Source organism: Ahaetulla prasina, chromosome 2 (assembly GCF_028640845.1).
Source record: "Ahaetulla prasina isolate Xishuangbanna chromosome 2, ASM2864084v1, whole genome shotgun sequence".
Taxonomy (NCBI): domain Eukaryota; kingdom Metazoa; phylum Chordata; class Lepidosauria; order Squamata; family Colubridae; genus Ahaetulla; species Ahaetulla prasina.
The window spans coordinates 283,918,060-283,939,039 of NC_080540.1; the positions used below are offsets into that span (position 1 = coordinate 283,918,060).

The 20,980-nt window shown below is 38.5% G+C and overlaps 1 protein-coding gene across 1 annotated transcript in view; it reads right to left on the minus strand.

Moving 5' to 3' along the window:
* ST8SIA3 (ST8 alpha-N-acetyl-neuraminide alpha-2,8-sialyltransferase 3) overlaps positions 1-20,980 on the minus strand; it is a 247,945-nt gene that overhangs the window by 10,778 nt on the left and 216,187 nt on the right. Inside the window, exon 4 of the mRNA XM_058170496.1 lies at positions 16,487-16,609. Within this exon, the coding sequence (XP_058026479.1) occupies positions 16,487-16,609 (123 nt within the window). The remainder of the gene's footprint in view (positions 1-16,486; positions 16,610-20,980) is intronic.

The window sequence follows — 20,980 nt, forward strand, 5'->3', positions numbered from 1 at the left end:
TCATAATCCTAGAACTAGCCCTATCCAACCATGGATGATTGAAGTCCTGTCTTCCCACTTGGTACACAGCTCCAAAATCCACGGTTACAACGAACAAAACTGTCTTTAACCAATGCTTCCAAGATAGGCACTTTTTGGTAAAACGAGACCAAAAATGATGTGAATAAAAAATAAAATCAGAACTGTTCCAAACCAAGATAACAGTCTGATGAATTAAATGGCATCCATAGATAGGATAATCATTTCTCAAGATATGATAAGATCTTAATAAATAGCCAACATTAGATCTTCTTTCATGGTAACACAGAACTTATATCAGGTTATAAGTTATGATGTGATATTTAAATTGCTGTATAGTTAAGTGATGTGCAATTAGGCAATATTTAGAAGTCAAATCAAATGCCAATAGTTAATGGTATTTTGCAATTTAGCTGAGTAGAATAGAATAGAATAGAATTTTTTATTAGACACACAAGGAATTTGTCTTGGTGCATATGCTCTCAGTGTACATAAAAGAAAAGATACCTTCATCAAGGTACAACAATTACAACACTTAATGATAGTTATAGGGTACAAATTTAACACTTAATGATACAACACTTAATGATAGTCATAGGCTACAAATAAGCAATCAGGAAACAATCAATATCAGTATAAATTGTATGGATACGAGCAACAAAGTTAGTCATAAGTGGAAGGAGAGGGGGGATGGGAATGATGAGAAGATTAATGGTAGTGCAGATTTAGTAAATAGTTTGACAGTGTTGGGGGAATTATTTGTTTAGCAGAGTGATGGCGTTTGGGAAGAAACTGTTCTTGTGTCTAGTTGTTCTGGTGTGCAGTGCTCTTTTGAGGTAGGAGTTGAAACATTTTATGTCCCGGGATGTGAGGGATCTTTTTTGATTTGTGCAGTATATAGGTCCTCAATGGAAGGCAGATTGGTAGCAATTGTTTTTTCTGCAGTTTTTTGTTTTTTAATTGTTTTTTAATACACTTTGCATTAAATAAAAGACAGTTTCTTCTCAAGCTTACTGGGGGAACTTTTGACTGAAAAGTAAGTAAATCTAGATTTGTTCCAGTGAAAACCTAGCAATTTGTCCTTGACGTTACTATGGCATTCTCTTTTTTGGCTGTACACTATTGTAGAAGATTATTTCACTCATGAATGCTAATATTATGATTCTTTACATTTAAGGTAAATAATTCTTAGTTTAGAAAAACAATATTATATGGAATTGATAACAGGAAATGCTGCAGAGATTTCCATTTTAGCCTAAAACTGTCTAACCTTATTTTTTAGATACATATTTCCACTTTCAATAGCAATAGCAAAGACACAGACTTCAGAGGATAATTAGAACTGCAGAAAAAACAATTGCTACCAACCTGCCTTCCATGAGGACCTGTATACTTCACGAATCAAAAAGAGGGCTGTGAAAATATTTACGGATCTCTCACATCCTGGACATAAACTGTTTCAACTCCTAAAAAACGACGCTATAGAGCACTGCACACTAGAACAACTAGACACAAGAACAGTTTTTTCTTGAACGCCATCACTCTGCTAAACAAATAATTCCTTCAACATGTCAAACTATTGACTAAATCTGCACTACTATTAATATTCTCATCATTCCCATGACCCATCTCCTTCCACTTATGACTGTATGACTGTAACTTTGTTACGATTTAAATTGATATTGTTTCCTGATTGCTTATTTGTACCCTATGACTATCATTAAGTGTTGTACCTTAGAATTCTTGATGAACGTGTCTTTTCTTTTATGTACACTGAGAGCATATGCACCAAGACAAATTCCCTGTGTGTCCAATCACACTTGGACAATAAAAAATTCTATTCTATTCTATTCTATTCTATTCTATTCTATTCTATTCTATTCTATTCTATTCATAGCAATAGCACTTAAACTTATAGTACTTGATGGCCTTCTCTAAGCAGTTTCCAGAGTCATCTTATTTCCCCCAACAATCTGGGTCCTCATTTTACTGACTTTGGAAGGATGGAAGGCTGAGTCAACCTTGAAACGGTTAGAATCGATTTGTCGAACTGCTGGCAGCTGGCAGTCTACAGAATGCAGCCTGCAGCACTGTATTCTAACCACTGCGCCACCATGGCTCTATCTTCATCTTCTCTGGTACTCACACCTTAATAGCAGTAGCATTTAGACTTATATATGACATATATATGACAATATATATCAACATTTCTCCCAACAATCTGGGTCTTCATTTTACCGAGCTCAGAAGGATGGAAGACTGAATCAACCTTAAGCCCCATCGGGATCGAACTTCAGGCTGTCAGCAGAATTCGCCTGCAATACTGCACTTAATCTACCGTGCCACCAGTGCTCACTTTGCTAAAGTGAAACTGATCCATAATGAGTTAAAGCAGGGGTCTCCAACCTTGGCCACTTTAAGCCTGGAGGACTTCAACTCCCAGAATTGGCTGGGGAATTCTGGGAGTTGAAGTCCTCTAGGCTTAAAGTGGCCAAGGTTGGAGACCTCTGAGTTAAAGTCTTTCTCATTCTGATGCTTGAAGACGTGGTGGACTGGAGATGCCAGAAGCTGTAAACCAATAATCTGCCTTGCCCTGGGATGAAAAAAGTTGTTTATAAGGACAACTGGTAGAATGCAGTCTGATGAACATTTAGTACAAGCAGGCTGATGTGCTTGTATTGATTTTTGTTTTGCATGTACAACATAATAACTCAATTGCAATACAGGAACTAGTGTTATCTCAGGTCAGTACTGTTTTACACTGACCGAAGTGTTTTTTTCAGTTTTTCAGGAAGGTTTTTTTTCTCTCCCTTCCTGGACATGTCAAGAGTTGACATATTTTACCGTTAAACTACATCAGTCCCCCATCTTGATGTTTCAGTTTTCAGATCCTTACAAAACTATCTGGATTAATTTGAAATCTAAAATGAAAAGAAGTCATTATAACTACATTTAATAATGCTTTTATAATTAATTTAACTTTTATAATTAGTTTAGTTTTCATAGCGTCATTTTCCTCTGCTTTTTTCCCATTATTGATATTTAATCAGACTTTTACTTCAATTCAAACCTTTACAGAGGTGGGTTTCAGCAGGTTCTGACCAGTTCTGGAGAACCGGTAGTGGAAATTTTGAGTGGTTCGGAGAATCAGTAGTAAACATTCTGACTGGCCCCGCCCCCATCTATTCTCTGCCTTCCGAGTCCCAGCTGATCGGGAGGAAATGGAGATTTTACAGTATCCTTCCCCTGCCACGCCCACCAGCCACACCCACCAAGCTTTGCCACGGCCACTAAGCCATGCCCACAGAACCGGTAGTAAAAAAATTTGAAACCCACCACCGAACCTTTATTGTCAGAGTACAACATGTGTACAATGAGATTGGCTGAGCCTCCCTTCGTGCACCCCTCCAACCCAATACAACTCACATAGGGGTGAAATGTAAAATTTGTTACTACTGGTTCTGGAGGTGTGGCTTGGTGGGGGGGGGTAATGTGACTGGGTGGGCGTGGCCAACTTTTTTTTTTTTACTTTTAAAAGCATTTTTTCTGAAAAAAAAAAGCTTTTAAAAGCATGTGATGATCAGGCAACTCAGCTGGGATTGCCAGAGAAAAAGAAGCTTTTAAAGGGTTCTCATGATCCCAGATGAGTTGGCTGATCTCCAGAACCCTTTAAAAGCATTTTTTTACAACCTCTTTGGCCGAAGAGCTTGTAGAAAAATGCTTTTAAAGAGTTATGATCATCCCAGCTGAGCCGCGCAATCATCAGAGGCTATTTTTTAACTTTTAAAAGCATTTTTTCAGCCGAAGAAAAAATGCTTTTAAAAGTAAAAAAACCCCAAAACCTCTGATGATTGCGTGGCTCAGCTGTGGCGAGTGGGGGGGGGGGAAGGGAAGGGATTTTTGCTACTGATTCTCCGAACCATCCGCCCCCCATCGCTACCGGATCAGGCGATCCGGTCCAAACCGGGAGCATTTCTCCCCTGAACTCACAGTGAAAGACAGTAAAAGAAAAGAAAAATCCCTAACCCAGTGAATCGTTACTAACAAACACACAATCTGCACCATGCAAACTTATTGCATGTTGTACCGGCCCCGCAAATCAATCGTACTATGTCATTGCAACATTATTTTCCATTCAGAAGCCTGACAGCCCATGGATAAAAACTGTTCTTCAGCCTATTTATGTGCTCCCTATGCTTCAGTGATGGGATTCAAATTTTTTTACTACCGATTCTGTGGACGTGGCTCGGTGGGCGTGGCATTGCTTGGTGGGTTTGGCTTGGTGGGCGTGGCAGGGGAAGGATACTGTAAAATCTCCATTCCCTCTCCACTCTAGGGGAAGGATTCTATAAAATCTCCATTCCCACCCCCCTCCACAGGAAGGATACTATAAAATCTCCATTTCCAGCCCACTCCAGGGGAAGGTTACTGCAAAATCCCCATTTCCTCCCGATCAGCGGGGACTCGGGAGGCAGAGAATAGATGGGGTCGGGGCCAGTCAGAATTTTTACTACCGGTTCTCCAAACTACTCAAAATTTCCGCTACTGGTTCTCCAGAACTGGTCAGAACCTGCTAAAACCCACCTCTGCTGTGCTTTTATATCTCCTTCCTGACGGCAGGAGAATAAAGGCAGGGCCTCTGGTGGCTCAACAAACTAATGCAGTCTGTTATTAACAGCAGCTGCTTGCAGTTACTGCAGGTTCAAGTCCCACCAGGCCCAAGGTTGACTCAGCCTTCCATCCTTTATAAGGTAGGTAAAATGAGGACCCAGATTGTTGCGGGCAATTAAGTTGACTTTGTATATAATATACAAATGGATGAAGACTATTGCTTGACATAGTGTAAGCCGCCCTGAGTCTTCGGAGAAGGGTGGGATATAAATGCAAATTAAAAAAAAGAAAAAGAAAAAGAAGCACTGACCAGGGGGTGAGTCATCCTAATATAGAACAACTAATATAGAACTTCTAATATAGAACAACTAAATAAGTATAGCAGGAATCCCCAACTCCTGGGCTATGGACCAGCATCAGGCCAGCCAGAAACCAGCTGTACAAGTGAGTGAAGCCCCACCTACACACATGTGGGATCCAGACAGCACATGATACCATGTCCCCCTGGGTCCATGGAAGAACTGCCCTCTGTGGAACCTGATGCCCAAAAGGTTGGGGGCCTGAAGTAGAGTATTTCTCTATGTCAATAATATCAAGACATGTCAGAGCAAAAATAACATAGCTTGTGTTATAAAGTCCCAGTTGCCTCTTGAAAAAAGCACCTTTGGGACAACCATGACCTGGATGACTGAGAATCTCCATAGACACTGTGTGGTAAAGGATTCCTTAAATATAATATCTGGTTTCATTGGAGCTTTTTAAGAAGAGATTGGAGAGCTATTTGCCTGTGATGCTTAAGCCATGGGTTGCAGTGAGAATTTAACAAGAGTTGTAGAATTCTGTTATGGAGTCAAGGATTGGAGATAGAGAGCAAATCATAATTAAGTCTTTTTTTGGTAGGATAATGTTTATGTGTCTATTATATAATAGACCAAGAGCCGTGATGGCGCAGTGGTTAGAATGCAGTACTGCAGTCTACTTCTGCTGACTGTTGGCTGCCTGAAATTTGGCAGTTCGAATCTCACCAGGCTCAAGGTTGACTCAGCCTTCCATCCTTCCGAGATGGGTAAAATGAGGACCCAGATTGTTGGGGTCGATAGGCTGACTTTGTAAACTGCTTAGAGAGGGCAGTATATAAGTCCAAGTGCTATTGCTATTATACATAATCCTCAACTTACAACCATTTGTTTAGTGACCATTTGAAGTTACAACAGCACTGAAAAAATGACTTATGAACATTTTTCACACTTACAACCATCCCCATGGTCATGTGATCAACATTCAACAGCGCTCTCACAGAGAGGGACTCCTCAGGGTGCCGTCAGCTAGGCAGTGTCGTCTGGCGACGCCCAGGGGAAGGGCCTTCTCTGTGGGGGCTCCCACCCTCTGGAACGAACTCCCCCCAGGACTCCGTCAACTTCCGGACCTCCGAACCTTCCATCGCGAGCTCAAGACGCATTTATTCATCTGTGCAGGACTGGCTTAGATTTTAAATTCATAGATTTTAAATTTATGGGGGTTTTAAATTTGGTTTTAAGATTTATATTTATATTTTTAATATTTGGCATTAGAATAAGTTTTTTAATAGTTATTTTAATTGTATACAAATGTTTTATGTGCCTGTGAACCGCCCTGAGTCCTTCGGGAGATAGGGCGGTATATAAATTTGAATAATAAATAAATAAATAAATTCAGATGTTTGGGAACTGACATGTATTCATGACATGTCATACAAATGACATCACCATTTGTAACCTTCCCAACCCTCTTCCGAGAAGCAGAGTCAATGGGAAAATCTATATTTGCTTCATGCCAAATGATTCATTTAACAACTGCAGAGATTGAACAATTGTGGCAAGAAAGGTTGCAAAACAGAGCAAAACTTGCTTAACAATTGTCTCGTTTAGCAGCAGAAATTTTGGGGTCAGTTCAGTTGTAGTCCAAAGTTGGAGGCTACATATATTTTAACATTGCTCCTTTAAAGGCAATTGAATATGTTGTTGTTTCTTTATAGTTGTTTAAAGATTGGGTTTAGATGAAATGTTACATGCATGTTTTAACAGTCATCGGATTGAATCCAATCACGTTTGCTTACACAGCAGAAGTACAGAAAGTTCTACCAACTTGAATAAATTGAAATGATTCCACTAGACTGAATCCAGATACATAGAATTATTCGAAAGATGCTCTGTTCTATAAATCACAGAAATATGGAATCCTATCAGTGGTGGGTCGCCCCTAGTTCGGACCGGTTCTATAGAACTGGTAGTAAAACCGGCAGGAGGCTCCGCCCACTGACCCAAACGTCATCAAATCTCTACTGTGCATGCGCAGAAGAGCGCGCATGCGAGAGAGAGGAGCAAGCGCACGTGAGCACGATGCGAACCGGTAGTAAAAGTAAGTAGAACCCACCCCTGCATCCTATTCATATATAAGGATAAAATAATGGATAATTCACCTGTTCCAAGTATTTTCAGGATTATGAAGATGGATTATTGACGTCCATACTTGTAAACAATTGATTGGAGGGGATGAATTATGGAATTTTTTTTATTTATTTATTTACATTTATATCCCGCCCGTCTCCGAAGACTCAGGGCGGCTTACAGTGTGTAAGTCTCATCCTATTTGTATATTTATATACAAAGTCAACTTATTGCCCCCCCAACAATCTGGGTCCTCATTTTACCTACCTTATAAAGGATGGAAGGCTGAGTCAACCTTGGGCCTGGTGGGACTCGAGCGTGCAGTAATTGCAAGCAGCTGTGTTTAATAACAGGCTTCTTACAGCCTGAGCCACCCATGGCCCACACCCACGGAATGTGGTCCAAGTTAGATTAAAAGTACAGTTTCCACAATTTCTTTTACAATAACGTTATAACTAGGATGTTATAGTATTTACTTTAAGAAACACTTTTCTTCATGCCTAGCATACAGCAAGACCATTTTACCCTGTAATCAAGAAGCCAATGTAATTTTCAAACTCTGCCGGACGGTGAATGAAATGTAGTTTTGATTGGAACTGCAATTTGATTGCTACACAATTTTGAGAAAACCTTTTCAATAAAATAATAATATCTTCTGTTTCAGGAGGCAAGAAGGAACTTGAAAAAAGAAATTCCTTCTGGCTTGTGCAGACCCTTCGGCCTTAAATGGCTTGAACAGTAATGGAGCTGAAGTCCTGAAGTGAGACTTTCCAGAATAATAATAACCTGGCCTCTTGAGCAATATTTGTGTGTCTCTCTTTTGCAGACACAGAACTCCTTAATATTCTATTTGGGGAAAAAAAATAATAGCAAATAGAAAAAAAAAATAGAAAAAGTTCAGAATGATATGAGTGGCTGGAAGAAATTGCAGTTATCCCTATTGGGAAGGATTGCGGCTATTAAAATGAATGTGTTACCTAGATTTTTGTTTCTGTTCCAGATGATACCAATAATTAAAAAGGATAAAAATTTGGAAGATTGGCAGATTGGGATTAACAAATTTATATGGCAGGGTAAAAAGGCGAGGGTTAAAATGAAAATAATACAGGACTCACGGGAAAGAGGTGGTTTAAGAATGCCTAACTTTAAATTATATTATGAAGCAGTAGCCCTTTCAGTAATAAGTGACTGGTTTAACTTAACAGAGGAAAGAATTTTGAATATAGAAGGTTATGACTTGTTATATGGATGGCATGCGTACTTATTTTATGAAAAAAGTGGATAGGGCTTTTAAGAATCATGTGTTGAGAAGTGCTCTTTTGGTCTGGAAAAATATTCCTATAAATTAGAATACAAGATTCCTATATGGGCGAGCCCTAGACATGCAATAGAGAATATAAATATAGAACAGAAACAGGAAATGATTACTTATAAAGAACTTTTGTATGCTGAAGGAGGTAGATTGCAATTAAAATCATTACAGGTATTAAATGAAGAAGGGAGGAATTATACTTGGTTTCAATATGGGCAAATAAGTGCTAGATGGAAAGAAGATCAAAAATTGGTATAATGCAAAGGAGGAAAATTTAATAAAGCAAATTAGAAATCAGACCCAGGAGCATATAAAGAGATTGTATAATGTGTTGCTTGAAATAGATTCGGAAAAGGATTTGGTAAAGGATTGTATGATAAAATGGGCACAGAATATTCAGGAACCAATAATGTTGGAAACATGGGAGAAAATTTGGGTTAGAAATGTTAAGTTTACACAAGCACAGAATTTAAGGGAAAATTTTTATAAGATGTTTTATAGATGGCACTTAGATCCCAAAAAATTATCATGTATGTATCTTAATATCCAAGCGAAATGTTGGAGGTGTGATTGTGATGATGCTACATATTTTCATATTTGGTGGACTTGCAAGAAAATTAAGGTCTTTTGGATAAGAATTTGGTGGATTATTCAAAATGTACTGAAGAAGAAGATAAAGTTCCTGCCACAATTTTTCCTTTTGGGAATTATAACGGATTGTACAGGGATTGAGACTAAATTGACTCTGAACTCAATAACAGGAGCAAGACTGTTGATTGCACAATACTGGAAGAAGAAGAGATACCTACAATAGAAGAATGGATATTGAAAGTTATTAGTTTGGCTGAGATGGCAACAATCTCACGCTTTTATAAAGACAATACGCAGGAAAGATATTTAATTGAATGGAAAAAATGGATTGATTATCTACAAAACAGATATCAGATTAAGAAATATCAGATTGCCTTTGAATAATTAGAAAGTTATTTTATGTAATGAGGAGGGGGTTGGGAGACGAAAAGCTTTGGATGTGGTTATTTGGATTGGAAGGGAAAATTTTATTCTATGTTTGGTTTATGTATAACTTTACCTTGTGATTGACCCGGGAAGCCGGGGGTGGGGAGGGGTGTTTTTTGTTTTTTTTTGGGAGGGAGGGGGAAAAAAGGGGGAAAAATGTTTTTGTTTTTTTTAAAACTCTTTCAATAAAAAAAAAAATATATTCTATTTGGGGAACATTGAGAATATTAATTTTTTTCCCTAAAGTAAACAAGGTTAATAAAAATGTCGTTAGAGTTTGCATTTGCTCATCATAAGTAAACAACCTGGTTTTGATATAATTGTTTATTTCCTATATTCATCTTTCTTTTGATACTGAAGTGTACAACTTGTTCCTATCCCAAAATTCTGTGATCTGGCTCAAGAGCCTTTCCAAAAGTTGAGACCACATTGCTTTTAAATGAGATAAAGGGGTCATTTTTTTTTAGAAGAACTGAAGTAGTAGTACTACCGTGTAGTGCTACCCTACAGCGTATGTAGTTCTTCATTGAAAAGTAAAAGCAGCACTTAGATATAGTAGCACAATAGCTGTATTATTGTGTTTAATGAACCCAAGTTCAACTTAATGTCAGCATTGAAATATGTAGCTTTTTCTATATGGGAATATTGAATTGAAATAGGAGAGATCTCCTTATTTCTAGGATGGATCAAAAAGGGATCTAATCAGTGGTGAAATCCAAATTTTTTTACTACTGGTTCTGTGGGCGTGGCTTGGTGTGTGTGGTGTGGCTTGGTGGGCATGGCTTGGTGGGCGTGGCAGCAGAGGATACTGCAAAATCTCCATTCCCACCCCACTCTGGGGCCAGCCAGAGATGGTATTTGCCGGTTCTTCGAATTGCTCAAAATTTCTGCTACCAGTTCTCTGAACTGCTCAGAATTTCTGCTACCGATTCTCCAGAACCTGTCAGAACCTGCTGGATTTCACCCCTGGATCTAATCTAGAATTAAGGAGAAATTTCCTATCTGTGAGAACAATTAACCATTAGAATGGCTAGCCTCCAGACATTGTGGGTTCTCCAACACTGTTTAAGATTGGACAGCCATTTGTCTGGAATGGTATACAATATACTGCTCAAGCAAGGGGCTGGACTAGAAGATCTCCAAGGTCCCTTCCAACTGTTATTCTTTATTTCTATCCTGGTTTCATCCATGTCTTTGTCTTATCTTACTTTCAGTGGATGCCCTAACAATGATCAAAAATCAAGTGCATCTGTTGATCCATCAAAAGTTGTGTCGACACTTTTAGAGTATAGCATTTACATACTATAAATGTAGCGGTGTGATGGAAAAATACATGCTACATCTGACATCAACATTACTCTTAGAATCTGTATCAGTGTAGATTTTTCCATTTCTCTTGTAACATCCAAGACATCTTTCCTTGTGTTCTGAGGTGCCTTTTGTGCATGTGTGGAAGGCAGGGGTCGCCCATGTTTTGAGTTGTCTTCCACCATAGCGTGGCGTATGGCAGAACAACATATGTAGTATAAATGTAAACAAAAAAAAAAAAAGGTCCAACTTACAGAATGAGTATTATGAAAAGCTATCCCCGTTTTTTAAAAAAGGAAGTCTATATGAGATATTAAAAATGTATCATTCTAAAGCAATGTCGGAGGTTGTGCACAAGATGTAAGAGTTTTATTTTTAATTTTGCTGGACGCTTAGTGTCAATATCACACAGTTTTTCCCAGGGTGGGGGAAATAAATCTGGGTGGGAAAATATCTGGATGGGGTGGAATGAAGAAATATCAAGAAAAGTCTGTGCAATCCCTCTTCTTGCAGCTCTTCCTGATTACCAATTCCAGACACATTATAGATGTGGTTCCAGATACAAATCCATAGCTCAGAGATAATTATAATTATAATCTTATTCTCCCTCCCTCCCTCCCTCCCTCCCTCCCCTCTCTTATATTTTTGGAGACTCCCTAGAGAAATGCCTTGCCTTTTCTAGGCAAGGTTTTTCTAATGTGATTTGCTGTTGCCTCCTTCCTACACTTCTCTTTTAGAAAGCTAGCTTGGTCTAGTGGCTAAGGCACCAAGCTAAAAGCCAGAAGACTGTAAATTCTACTTCTGCCTTAGGCACAAAACCATCTGGGTTGCCTTGAGCCAGTCACTCTCTCTTTCAGCCCTTGGGTTAGGACAGGGGTCGGCAACCCGCGGCTCTGGAGCAGCATGTGGCTCTTTCATCCCTTTGATGTGGCTCCCTGTCACCAGTCGCCTCCACAATTGATGGGGCTTTCGGTTAGGACAGGTAGAGGAAAAAGGATGCTGCACTAGGAAGAGACTGTGGTGGGGGAACCGAACTTCCGGTCGGCTCCAATATTGAACAGGGAGCTTCTGGTTAGGATCTTTGTGGCTCTGAGTGTTTAAGGTTGACAACCCCTGGGTTAGGATTAGGGTTAGGGTCAACCCTTGGAAACAGACAATGGCAAACTACTTCTTGCCAAAAAACCTGCATGGACTTTTCCAGGCAGTCTTCATGAATCAGACAGAATTGAACAGAATAAATAAACACCGTAGTTTATGGGATGGCATACACTCAGTTTGGTCTATCAGCATTTGAAACCTAACAGATTCACGAGTTACGATAAATCTGTCTCTCCCTCTTCCCATAAAATTACCAATTTTTCACCCGGAATCTAGAGTTTGGTGCTTTTGTATTTTTAGGTATAAATTAAAAACCTGATTTAAAAATTCCCAGGAAATTTTGAAAGGCCATGTGGAATCCTTCCCAGGATGAATGAAGGCAAATATACATGTCCCAGGAGAATGTTGCAGGATCCAGTCTGGGTTGGTCACTGGGACCAGAGGTTTAATCTCCTGAGTTTTCAGGTTTGTGCTGGAGCCCATCCTCAGGGAACTTCTCTCTGCCAGAATATGTGCTTTTGGGTTATACTGTGTGTAGTATTTATGTGATGCCTGGTTGTGTGTGGTTTTTTTATTTGTTGATTAGGGTATTGATGGCCAGCTATTAAGTTGTTGGTTGTTGGTGTTTTTTTTTCTTTTCAATGAAGAAGGACATACTTTCAATTTTGCAGCTACTGAGATTGTTGGCTGAGCAGGTACAAAAACAGCCAGGGGAATGATCTAGGAAATGGGCCCCTTGTCAGTCAACAGTTGTTCTGTTTAGCATCAGATTATCAAGTACTTAGGAACCTAGGACCTGGCAGCAAATTTCTGAAAGAGAATTCTGGCAGCAAATTTCTGAAGAGAATTCTGAAAATCATTCAGAACACATAACTGTGATTTTTATTTATTTATGTATTTATTAGATATTTATTCCATTCTTATTACTTTATAAGTAACTCAAGGTGATGAACATATCTAATATTCCTTCCTCCTCCTTCCCCCCCCACAACAACATCCCTGTAAGGTGAGTAGGGCTGGCCCAAACTTACTCAGCTGGCTTTCATACTTAAAGAGGACTAGAATTCATAGTCTGGTTTGTTGGCCAACATTGTAACCACTACAATAAACTAAGTTGACATATAGTATGTTAATAATGTTATTACATATTACAAATTGAATATTACACACACACACACACACACACACACACACACACAATATGAACATATACCAAACATACTGAATTTGATATAACAGTTTGCATTTGAAAGCCAATCATTCAGCTTTATCTGTAGAAATAAAAAAGCAACATTGTATTTATCTGACAAGACAGTCCAATCTTACTTCCAAATAAATTAGTTTTAAAATGGAAAGATAGTTCAGTTTTAATAGCACAGTAACAGAAGCAATTGTTTTTTTCCCCTGCTTAATATTCATTTGGGAGTGGGTTATTTTAAGTACAGTTATCTTCCTTTCAGCCAATTATAAGGGATAAAAAAGGAGAGAGATTTCTTTTAAGAGTAATATAATATGAACTGCATTGCCTATTTAGGGAATTTGTTGAATGCATACTGAGAATGGTGTATTTTTTCCCTCTGTTACTCACACACAGAACAGATCTTAAATTATTCATAATGAAATTGATATTCTTGATAGGAAGTGATATTTCTTCTTCTTTTTAAAAATCTGTTCTGGATATAACAGTATAAAGAAAGTTGTGGTACGGTTCCCTGGAAATAATATGGCATTGTGACCCTCTTGATGGAGAAATTCTATAATGAAATTGAGAGCTGAATGGACTGTTGCTTCTTTAATGAAATTTCATATTGTGTTTGTGTCTGTCCTATCAAGAATATTAGAATGGAAGCTGAGCTGATAACATGCCTCACCCAAATTCCAATGTATTTGTTTTCCAGTCCAATTTTTAAAGCTATGTAATCCACCATCTAACTTCTCTTCTGTGCAATACCGAATAAAATGTAATCAAATCAACTGTTAACATATCTACTCTTCTTATACAGAACTGAAGCGATTTCCATCCCGTTTTATTTTATTTGATTCCCTTATCCATCACTCCAAAATTGTATTTAAAACAGTGCAAGATTGAAACAGCTTGATTAGTTGAACAAAATAGGTAATTTCTGGCTAGGTGGGAATCCATATGCAGTATTTCACTCAACATGGGTAGCTGTAATCTTGGCTCTCTTGTTAGCTAACGATTAACAGGCTAGCCTGAATAAGTAATTTTAAATGGGGTTTTAGTTTTTTTATACTGTTAGTTTTTAATATTTTGGCCACTATTTATATAAATTTTAGTCTGTTTTTAATTTTGTATTTATTGTACTTTTTACCTGGCTGTGAACCGCCCTGAGTCCTTTGGGAGAAGGGCGGTATACAAATGCAATTATAAATAAATAAATAAATAAATATATAAATAAATAAATAAATAAATAAATAAATAAATAAATAAATAAATAAATTAAAATAAAATAAAAACACATTATTACAGAGATTTAAAGAATGAATAGATTGCACAGGGATGGTTCATATTTCCCATATTCCTTCTCTTCTTTGAAAAAAAAATTCTCCTCATGGTATTGAAAGCTAAAGAATATTTGGGAGCCACTGATTTTATAGTCAAAGCTAACCAGGATTTATTACAAGTAGAATCTTTAAACACTGATTATATCAAGAAACTTGATTGGGTTTTTTTACAGTGCCATCTGAGCTGAACAATAAACTGGCTAAAATAGATTAGACTGAGAAATACTTCCATTAGCAGGGCGTCCTGCCATTTAACCCCAGAATCTCCCACCACAAGTTTGAGTAGCTACAGTGTCATACTAGCAGAAACTTTTTTTTGGTGGGGTGTGGGGGGAAGCTATGGAGAAGGAGGTAAGTTATGCCAATCTTCCAAGACTAATGTTTTTCAAACTTCACAGCTTTAAGATATGTGGATTTCCATTCCCAGAATTCCCCAGTAAATATGCTAGCTGGAGAATTCTGGGAGTTGAAGTCTACACATCTTAAAGTTGTTAAGATTAAGAAACAGTGCTCTGGATCAGGGATCTCCAACCTTGGTTACTTTAAGACAGTGGTGGGATTCAAGTAATTTAACAACCGGTTCTCTGCTCTAATGATTTATTCCAACAACCAGTTTGCCAAACTGCTCAGAAAGTTAACAGCCGGTTCTCCTGAAGTGGTGCAAACTGGCTGAATCCCACCACTGCTTTAAGACTTGTGGACTACAACTCCCAGAGTTCCTTTGGGAGCTTTGCTGGCTGAGGAATTCTGGGAGTTGAAGTCCACAAGTCTTAAAGTGACCAAGGTTGGAGACCCCTGCTCTGGACTATTGCTTCTTACACAATTCCAGCCCTAAAGGTGAACTGAGTTCCTCTTTCAACCACCTCATTCTGGAGCAATGATAACTTCAATAAATATAATTCAGACTGGGTAGCCTTCTGGCTGCTTTGGCAAGTTAGTATTAGGTATCTAGCGGCAGAGAGTTCATTAAGGCAAATTAATTCTCCAGGAATTGTGGATATGACACGTGGAGGAAGCAGGTAATTTCAGTCTGTTTTATTACTATAGTTACTTATATAGTACTCTTCAATTAAATTATAGATCTATTGCATTCATTCTTTAATTGTCTTGCAGTTGCTTCACTCTATTTGGTAGTATTTATGTCTTCACTGATGCATTTAATGAACAGTGTATGACAGTGGTGAAATCCAATTTTTTTTACTACTGGTTCTGTGGGCGAGGTGTGGCTTGCTGGGCATGGCTTGCTGGGTGTGGCAGGGAAAGGATAATGCAAAATCTCCATTCCCACCCCACCCCACTCCAGGGGAAGGATACTGCAAAATCCTCATTGCCTCCCCACTCCTGGGGGAAGGATATTGCAAAATCTCCATTCCCACCCCACTCTGGGGCCAGCCAGAGGTGGTATTTGCTGGTTCTCTGAACTACTCAAAATTTCCGCTATCAGTTCTCCAGAAGCTGTCAGAACCTGCTGGATTTCACCCCTGGTGTATGATAATACCACCCTGGAACAGAATAGAAAACCTAAAACAGAAGTCTCCATAGATTTAGAGTGCCCTTTTTATGACTTGTGGACTTCAACTCCCAGAATTCCTGAGCTCATGCTGGCTCAGGAATTCTGGGAGTTGAAGTCCACAAATCATAAGAGGGTCATTGTTCCCCACCCCTGGTTTAGACTCTTGGTACAACCTGACCTATTTTAAATGTACAGGGAACAAAACTACTAAAAAAAGAATAACATTAGCTCACTATCCCATTTCTCTGTGGTTTCTTTGCACTGTATCCTGCATACTCTTGGCAGGAAAAATTACCACCTCATTCCTTATTAGCACACCTTGGCTTAGTTCATATAATTTAAAACAGCAAGATATCCAATTCAGTGTCCCCAAATGATCTCTTCATCTCACAGCCTCAAATGACTTGAGAGATAATCAAAATACCTGGTGGCAAATGAGAGTTTCATACATGCGGACGTACCTTAGAATGCATCTCAATATTTGGGACATTTATTCTCTAGGACACTGATACAGAAGTTGGATATTTTTTGAAAACTTTCAAGGGCACAATTGTCTGTTGCCAAGTGGCCATGCTTAAAAACTAGCCTTAGGGTGGATTTACCCCAAATCTAAAATCGTCCTGATCTTAGCATCACTTTTCACTCCCCCCCTCTCACCTTTGTTGTAAGAATGCTGTTCTGTTGAATGTCCACTTGGGTGACTTGTCCTGCATCTCCTGATTCAAGGAATTTGTGTTGGGTACAAAGGAAGGATCAAGGAACTTCAGAGCAAACTGTGACCTGAAACAGATCCGTATTTATGCAATCAGTCAAAGTATTTCCGACATAAAGGGCCAAATTAAGGATGTTATCATTTCTACTCACTCTAATCACTATTGTCCATTAGAAGAAGACATTCTCGGATGTATGACTCTCAACATCTCAAGATGTTTAGATGGGTGGGAATTACCAATTTGTTTTTCAAATGAGCAACCTGTTAGAAAAGCTATTTTTCTATTGGGAGAAAGGTCTTCATTCCCCAGAGGAAAACACAGATAATCTTTGACAGAATAGAATAGAATAGAATAGAATAGAATAGAATAGAATAGAATAGAATAGAATAGAATAGAATAGAATAGAATAGAATAGAATAGAATAACAAAGTTGGAAGGGACCTTGGAGATCTTCTAATCCAACCCCCTGATTAGGCAGGAAACCACTTATAACCACAACTGAGCCCAAAATTTCTGTTCCTAAGTGAGACAACTGTTAAGTGATGTTTGTCCCATTTTACAAACTTTCTTGCCATAGTCAAATGAATCACTGCAGTTGTTCAATTAGAAATAGGGTTGTTGTTGTTAAGGCTTCCCCCTTCGACTTTGCTTGTCAGAGAGTTTACAAAAGGGGATCATGTGATCCCAGGACACTGCAAACATGATACATATGAGTCGGTTGCCAATCGTGAGAATTTTGATCATGTGGCCATGGGGATGCTGCAACAATTGTAAGTGTGAAAAACGGCCATGTTACTTTTTTCAGGGCCATTGAAATTTTGAATGGTCACTGTTGTAAGTCGAAGACTACCTGTATTCCAAATATGACCACCCTTCTTACAGCCCAGCTGCCAGGAAATATATTAAAATTAGGTTGCCTTAACTATAAAAATTGTACGCTGTTGATTAGTTTGAAAATGGAATCAGAATAGTTTAGCAATTCAATTCCGAATTCCTGAAACCATAATTGCAGACACCGTCACCTGGATATCTTTCAGGGGGTCTTCTTTTTCCTTTAATATGGATACTTCATGATGCTGAGTATTCCACAGCACTTAACCAAACTTTATTGATCTCCAAAGAGCCAAGCTGGTTAGTACTTGGAAGAGAGACAAGTATATGAGTCCATGGAGGCTAGACTTTAAAAGTTTATGTCTATCTATCTATCATCTCTCTCTATCATCTATCTCAAATGACTTCAATAGTGCTGCACTTTTGACCTGTTCTTCCTCTTCTCTAAGCTCACTTTTTAATCTCTCTTTTCAAAGATCCAATATTTCTTCCATCTAGTTTTCCATGAGTATCTGCTCTCTAACTATACGTTCTCTACTTCCAGGCCCTTTTGTGTTTAATACTTCCTCATTCTGTCTTTCATTTCACTGTCTGGTTTGTTCCCTTCCTTGAAAAAAAAATGTTTTTCAGATTCTCTCTGTTGCAGAGATTAATCACATTGTCAATTTTTTGAATGTTGACTTGTATGCATCTAAATTAAAACATTATCATTAGGAAAAGGGGGGGAACCTTCCCATTAAACCAAGAATTGGAGATGTTAAGCGATTGTCCAAAGACAAACAAGGGTTAACTTTAAGCTGAGAGGAACCCTTGGAAAATCAAGAGGGAAGGGAAGAAACGAAGCTAATAAACAGCTAAGTGGGAAACAGAAACATTCCAAAAAGCAGAATTAAATTCTGTGATATTGAGCTACAATTTTCCATTATTTTGTACCAGAAAGTAGAGATTGTGAGAAATATAAACCCCAATTTCTGGTACTGTCAGCCTCTGCTCGCTCCAGTTTATTGCTTTATTGCTAGGAGTTACTGCTAGGGTTTAATTGTTTTAATGCTGTGTTATGTATCCCTAATTTAGGTCTAGCATGCTGCGGCTGTCATGGTGCTGGGGCAGGGGGAGGAGAGTCTGCTTTGGAGGAGCAACGGAGAAATGAAACTTATAGTGCCTGGGACCTAAATGAAACCTAAAGTTTTACCGGAGGGACGGAACCATCTGACGTTGCACCCCATGTGTCATCTGAGAGGCACGTGGATTGGACAAGACTGCCTGGACATACAGGGGGGAGGGGTTGATGTTGAATTCATCTCTGTGTTAATCACGCCTATTGTTCAGACTTTGCTTTCATTTTGTTGTATTCAGTTCATACTCAGTAAAAGTACTTTTCTCTACAAACAATGGAGTTGGGTTTTTCTTTCTTGAGTATTGAAAGGAGGCATACCTGACAGGTACCTTCCAGATTCAGGAACATAGGACTTCTCTGTTGTTGGTTGATATTTACACAGCAGTTTCCAAAAATTGGTTCAAGCCTATAAAAATTGTAACTTTTCTAAAGGTTGTGCAAAATGATTTGATTTCAATGGAATACTTTACTAAATTTTCATGAAATGCAAGCAAGATGACTATTTATAGGCATCACTTGCCTTTGTAATATGACATTAGCAACCAGAAAAAAAAACATGAATAAAAACCTGTCAAAATGAATTTAACTGATTATGAATCAACAATATATTGAAAATAAAGTTTGGTTCCATAGTTACTTTCCATAAACATCTGAATGTCGTTAGGACTGACTTCCAACTGAAAATTATGAGTACTTTGATCAGAAATATGGGATATTAGTCCTAATATAAAATAATACATGACAGTCCCACATGCAAATTTGTGGAAAGTAAGTCCACAAATTTATGCAATGATCATATCTGATAAGTTATGTGAGAATTTCAAATTTTTCTTTAAAAAAAGGGTGGGCAAAATATAGACTTCAATTTCTTACTCAATCACAACTCCTAGAAGCCTAGATAACCTGTTAAATGTAGTTCAGACATGTGATGGACCACATATTTCCTCCTCTTAATCTAAAACATCCTCTAGTCTGCATATATTTTTTTCTAATTTATTCATTTATCCGTCTGTCATGATTGAGTCAATATTCTTTAAAATATCACTTTGCATAGATGATAACTTCTCCATAGCAATGCCATTAGAAGATCTTGTCCCATGATCTGAACCAATGCATTCAAATGGCAACAAACCATATGCTAAATCATAAGAAGCAGTCTTAATAATTAGGATTTCAGTTAAACCTGGGAATCAACTTTTTTTTTTTAACCAAAAAAGTTTTTATTTTCCAAAATAGTTCCAACGATTTGACCAGTGTACAGTACAATCACTTATCCAACATTTAATCCTATACACAAATTATGCTCAATTGGGCCTACTCAGCCGCCACTCCCTTCCCTGATCCTTTCTACCCTTCTCTACCATCTGCTACTTTCCCCAACCTTCCTCCTCCTCACTTTCCTACTTCCTCTCCTCCTTCCCACTTACATCCTTTCTAGCCCTCTCCCTTCCCCTCCTTCTTCCCCTCCTAGCCTCTCTTTCCCCTCCCTTCTTTCTTACCTACTTACCTACATTCTTCCTTCTTTCTACTCCTCTCTACCTACCCTTTCCCTTCTGGAGTGTTTGCTGAGCAGCCCCGACTTTACACCATTCCAAATTATTTAATTCTACAATTATTCCTGTACAATGGCAATGGCAATCAATTTCTAATCTTCCCCCTTTTTTATTTTAGATTATGTTTGTTAGATACTATACCCTGTATTCTGTTCTGGGAAGTTGCGGGGGGAGGGGGAGGTGGGAGGGGAAACGGGGGGGGGGGAGGGAATCAACATCTTGATGGTACCAACTATTAGACATAAACAGACAGACTTAATATTAGTGGGCTGTTTTTCATTCAGGAGATGGTTACCTACCACAATATATATATATATATATTTAACTGTATAGTCTTTCCATAGCCAGGTGCTCTACTAGATGAACATGTAATGGGTCCCCCCCCATTCTATTTACATGGAGAAACCTGGTCAGATATTTCTGGTGAGTCTCTGAGAAGGAATGCTCTGCACAGAAAATATACAAGCCGGGCTCCATCAACCAACTGGAGCAAGTTGGGAGTTGCTACATATTTAGGAATCAGTAGCTTGGGAAGGGATGCTACAATAACCTTACATGGTTAATGCTGACTATGAAATGGCTTTTATATGCTAAAGTCAATGTTAAGATCGCAGTACAGAGAAGCAGTTTCCCAGCAGATTCCATAAAAATAAAAAGACTCTTGTAAGCTTGGTATTGTTTACTCTGATCGTCAGCGTAAGCTTACTGATAGGTGGCGTCTTTCATTCCTTGGGATGCTTTGAACCTCTGGGAACAATTGTATTCATAGGGAATGTTTTAAACCCTGAGTCTTCAAAACTAACGCCAGACCTTCAGGAGTCTGAAGAGCAGAAAGCAGAAGCGCGATCAGCACCATGGACAGTGGCCTCGCTACTCAGCCTCCTTTGCGCGAGGGTTGCCCCCTTCTTCTTCTTTTTCTTCCGCTTTCGGCATCTCT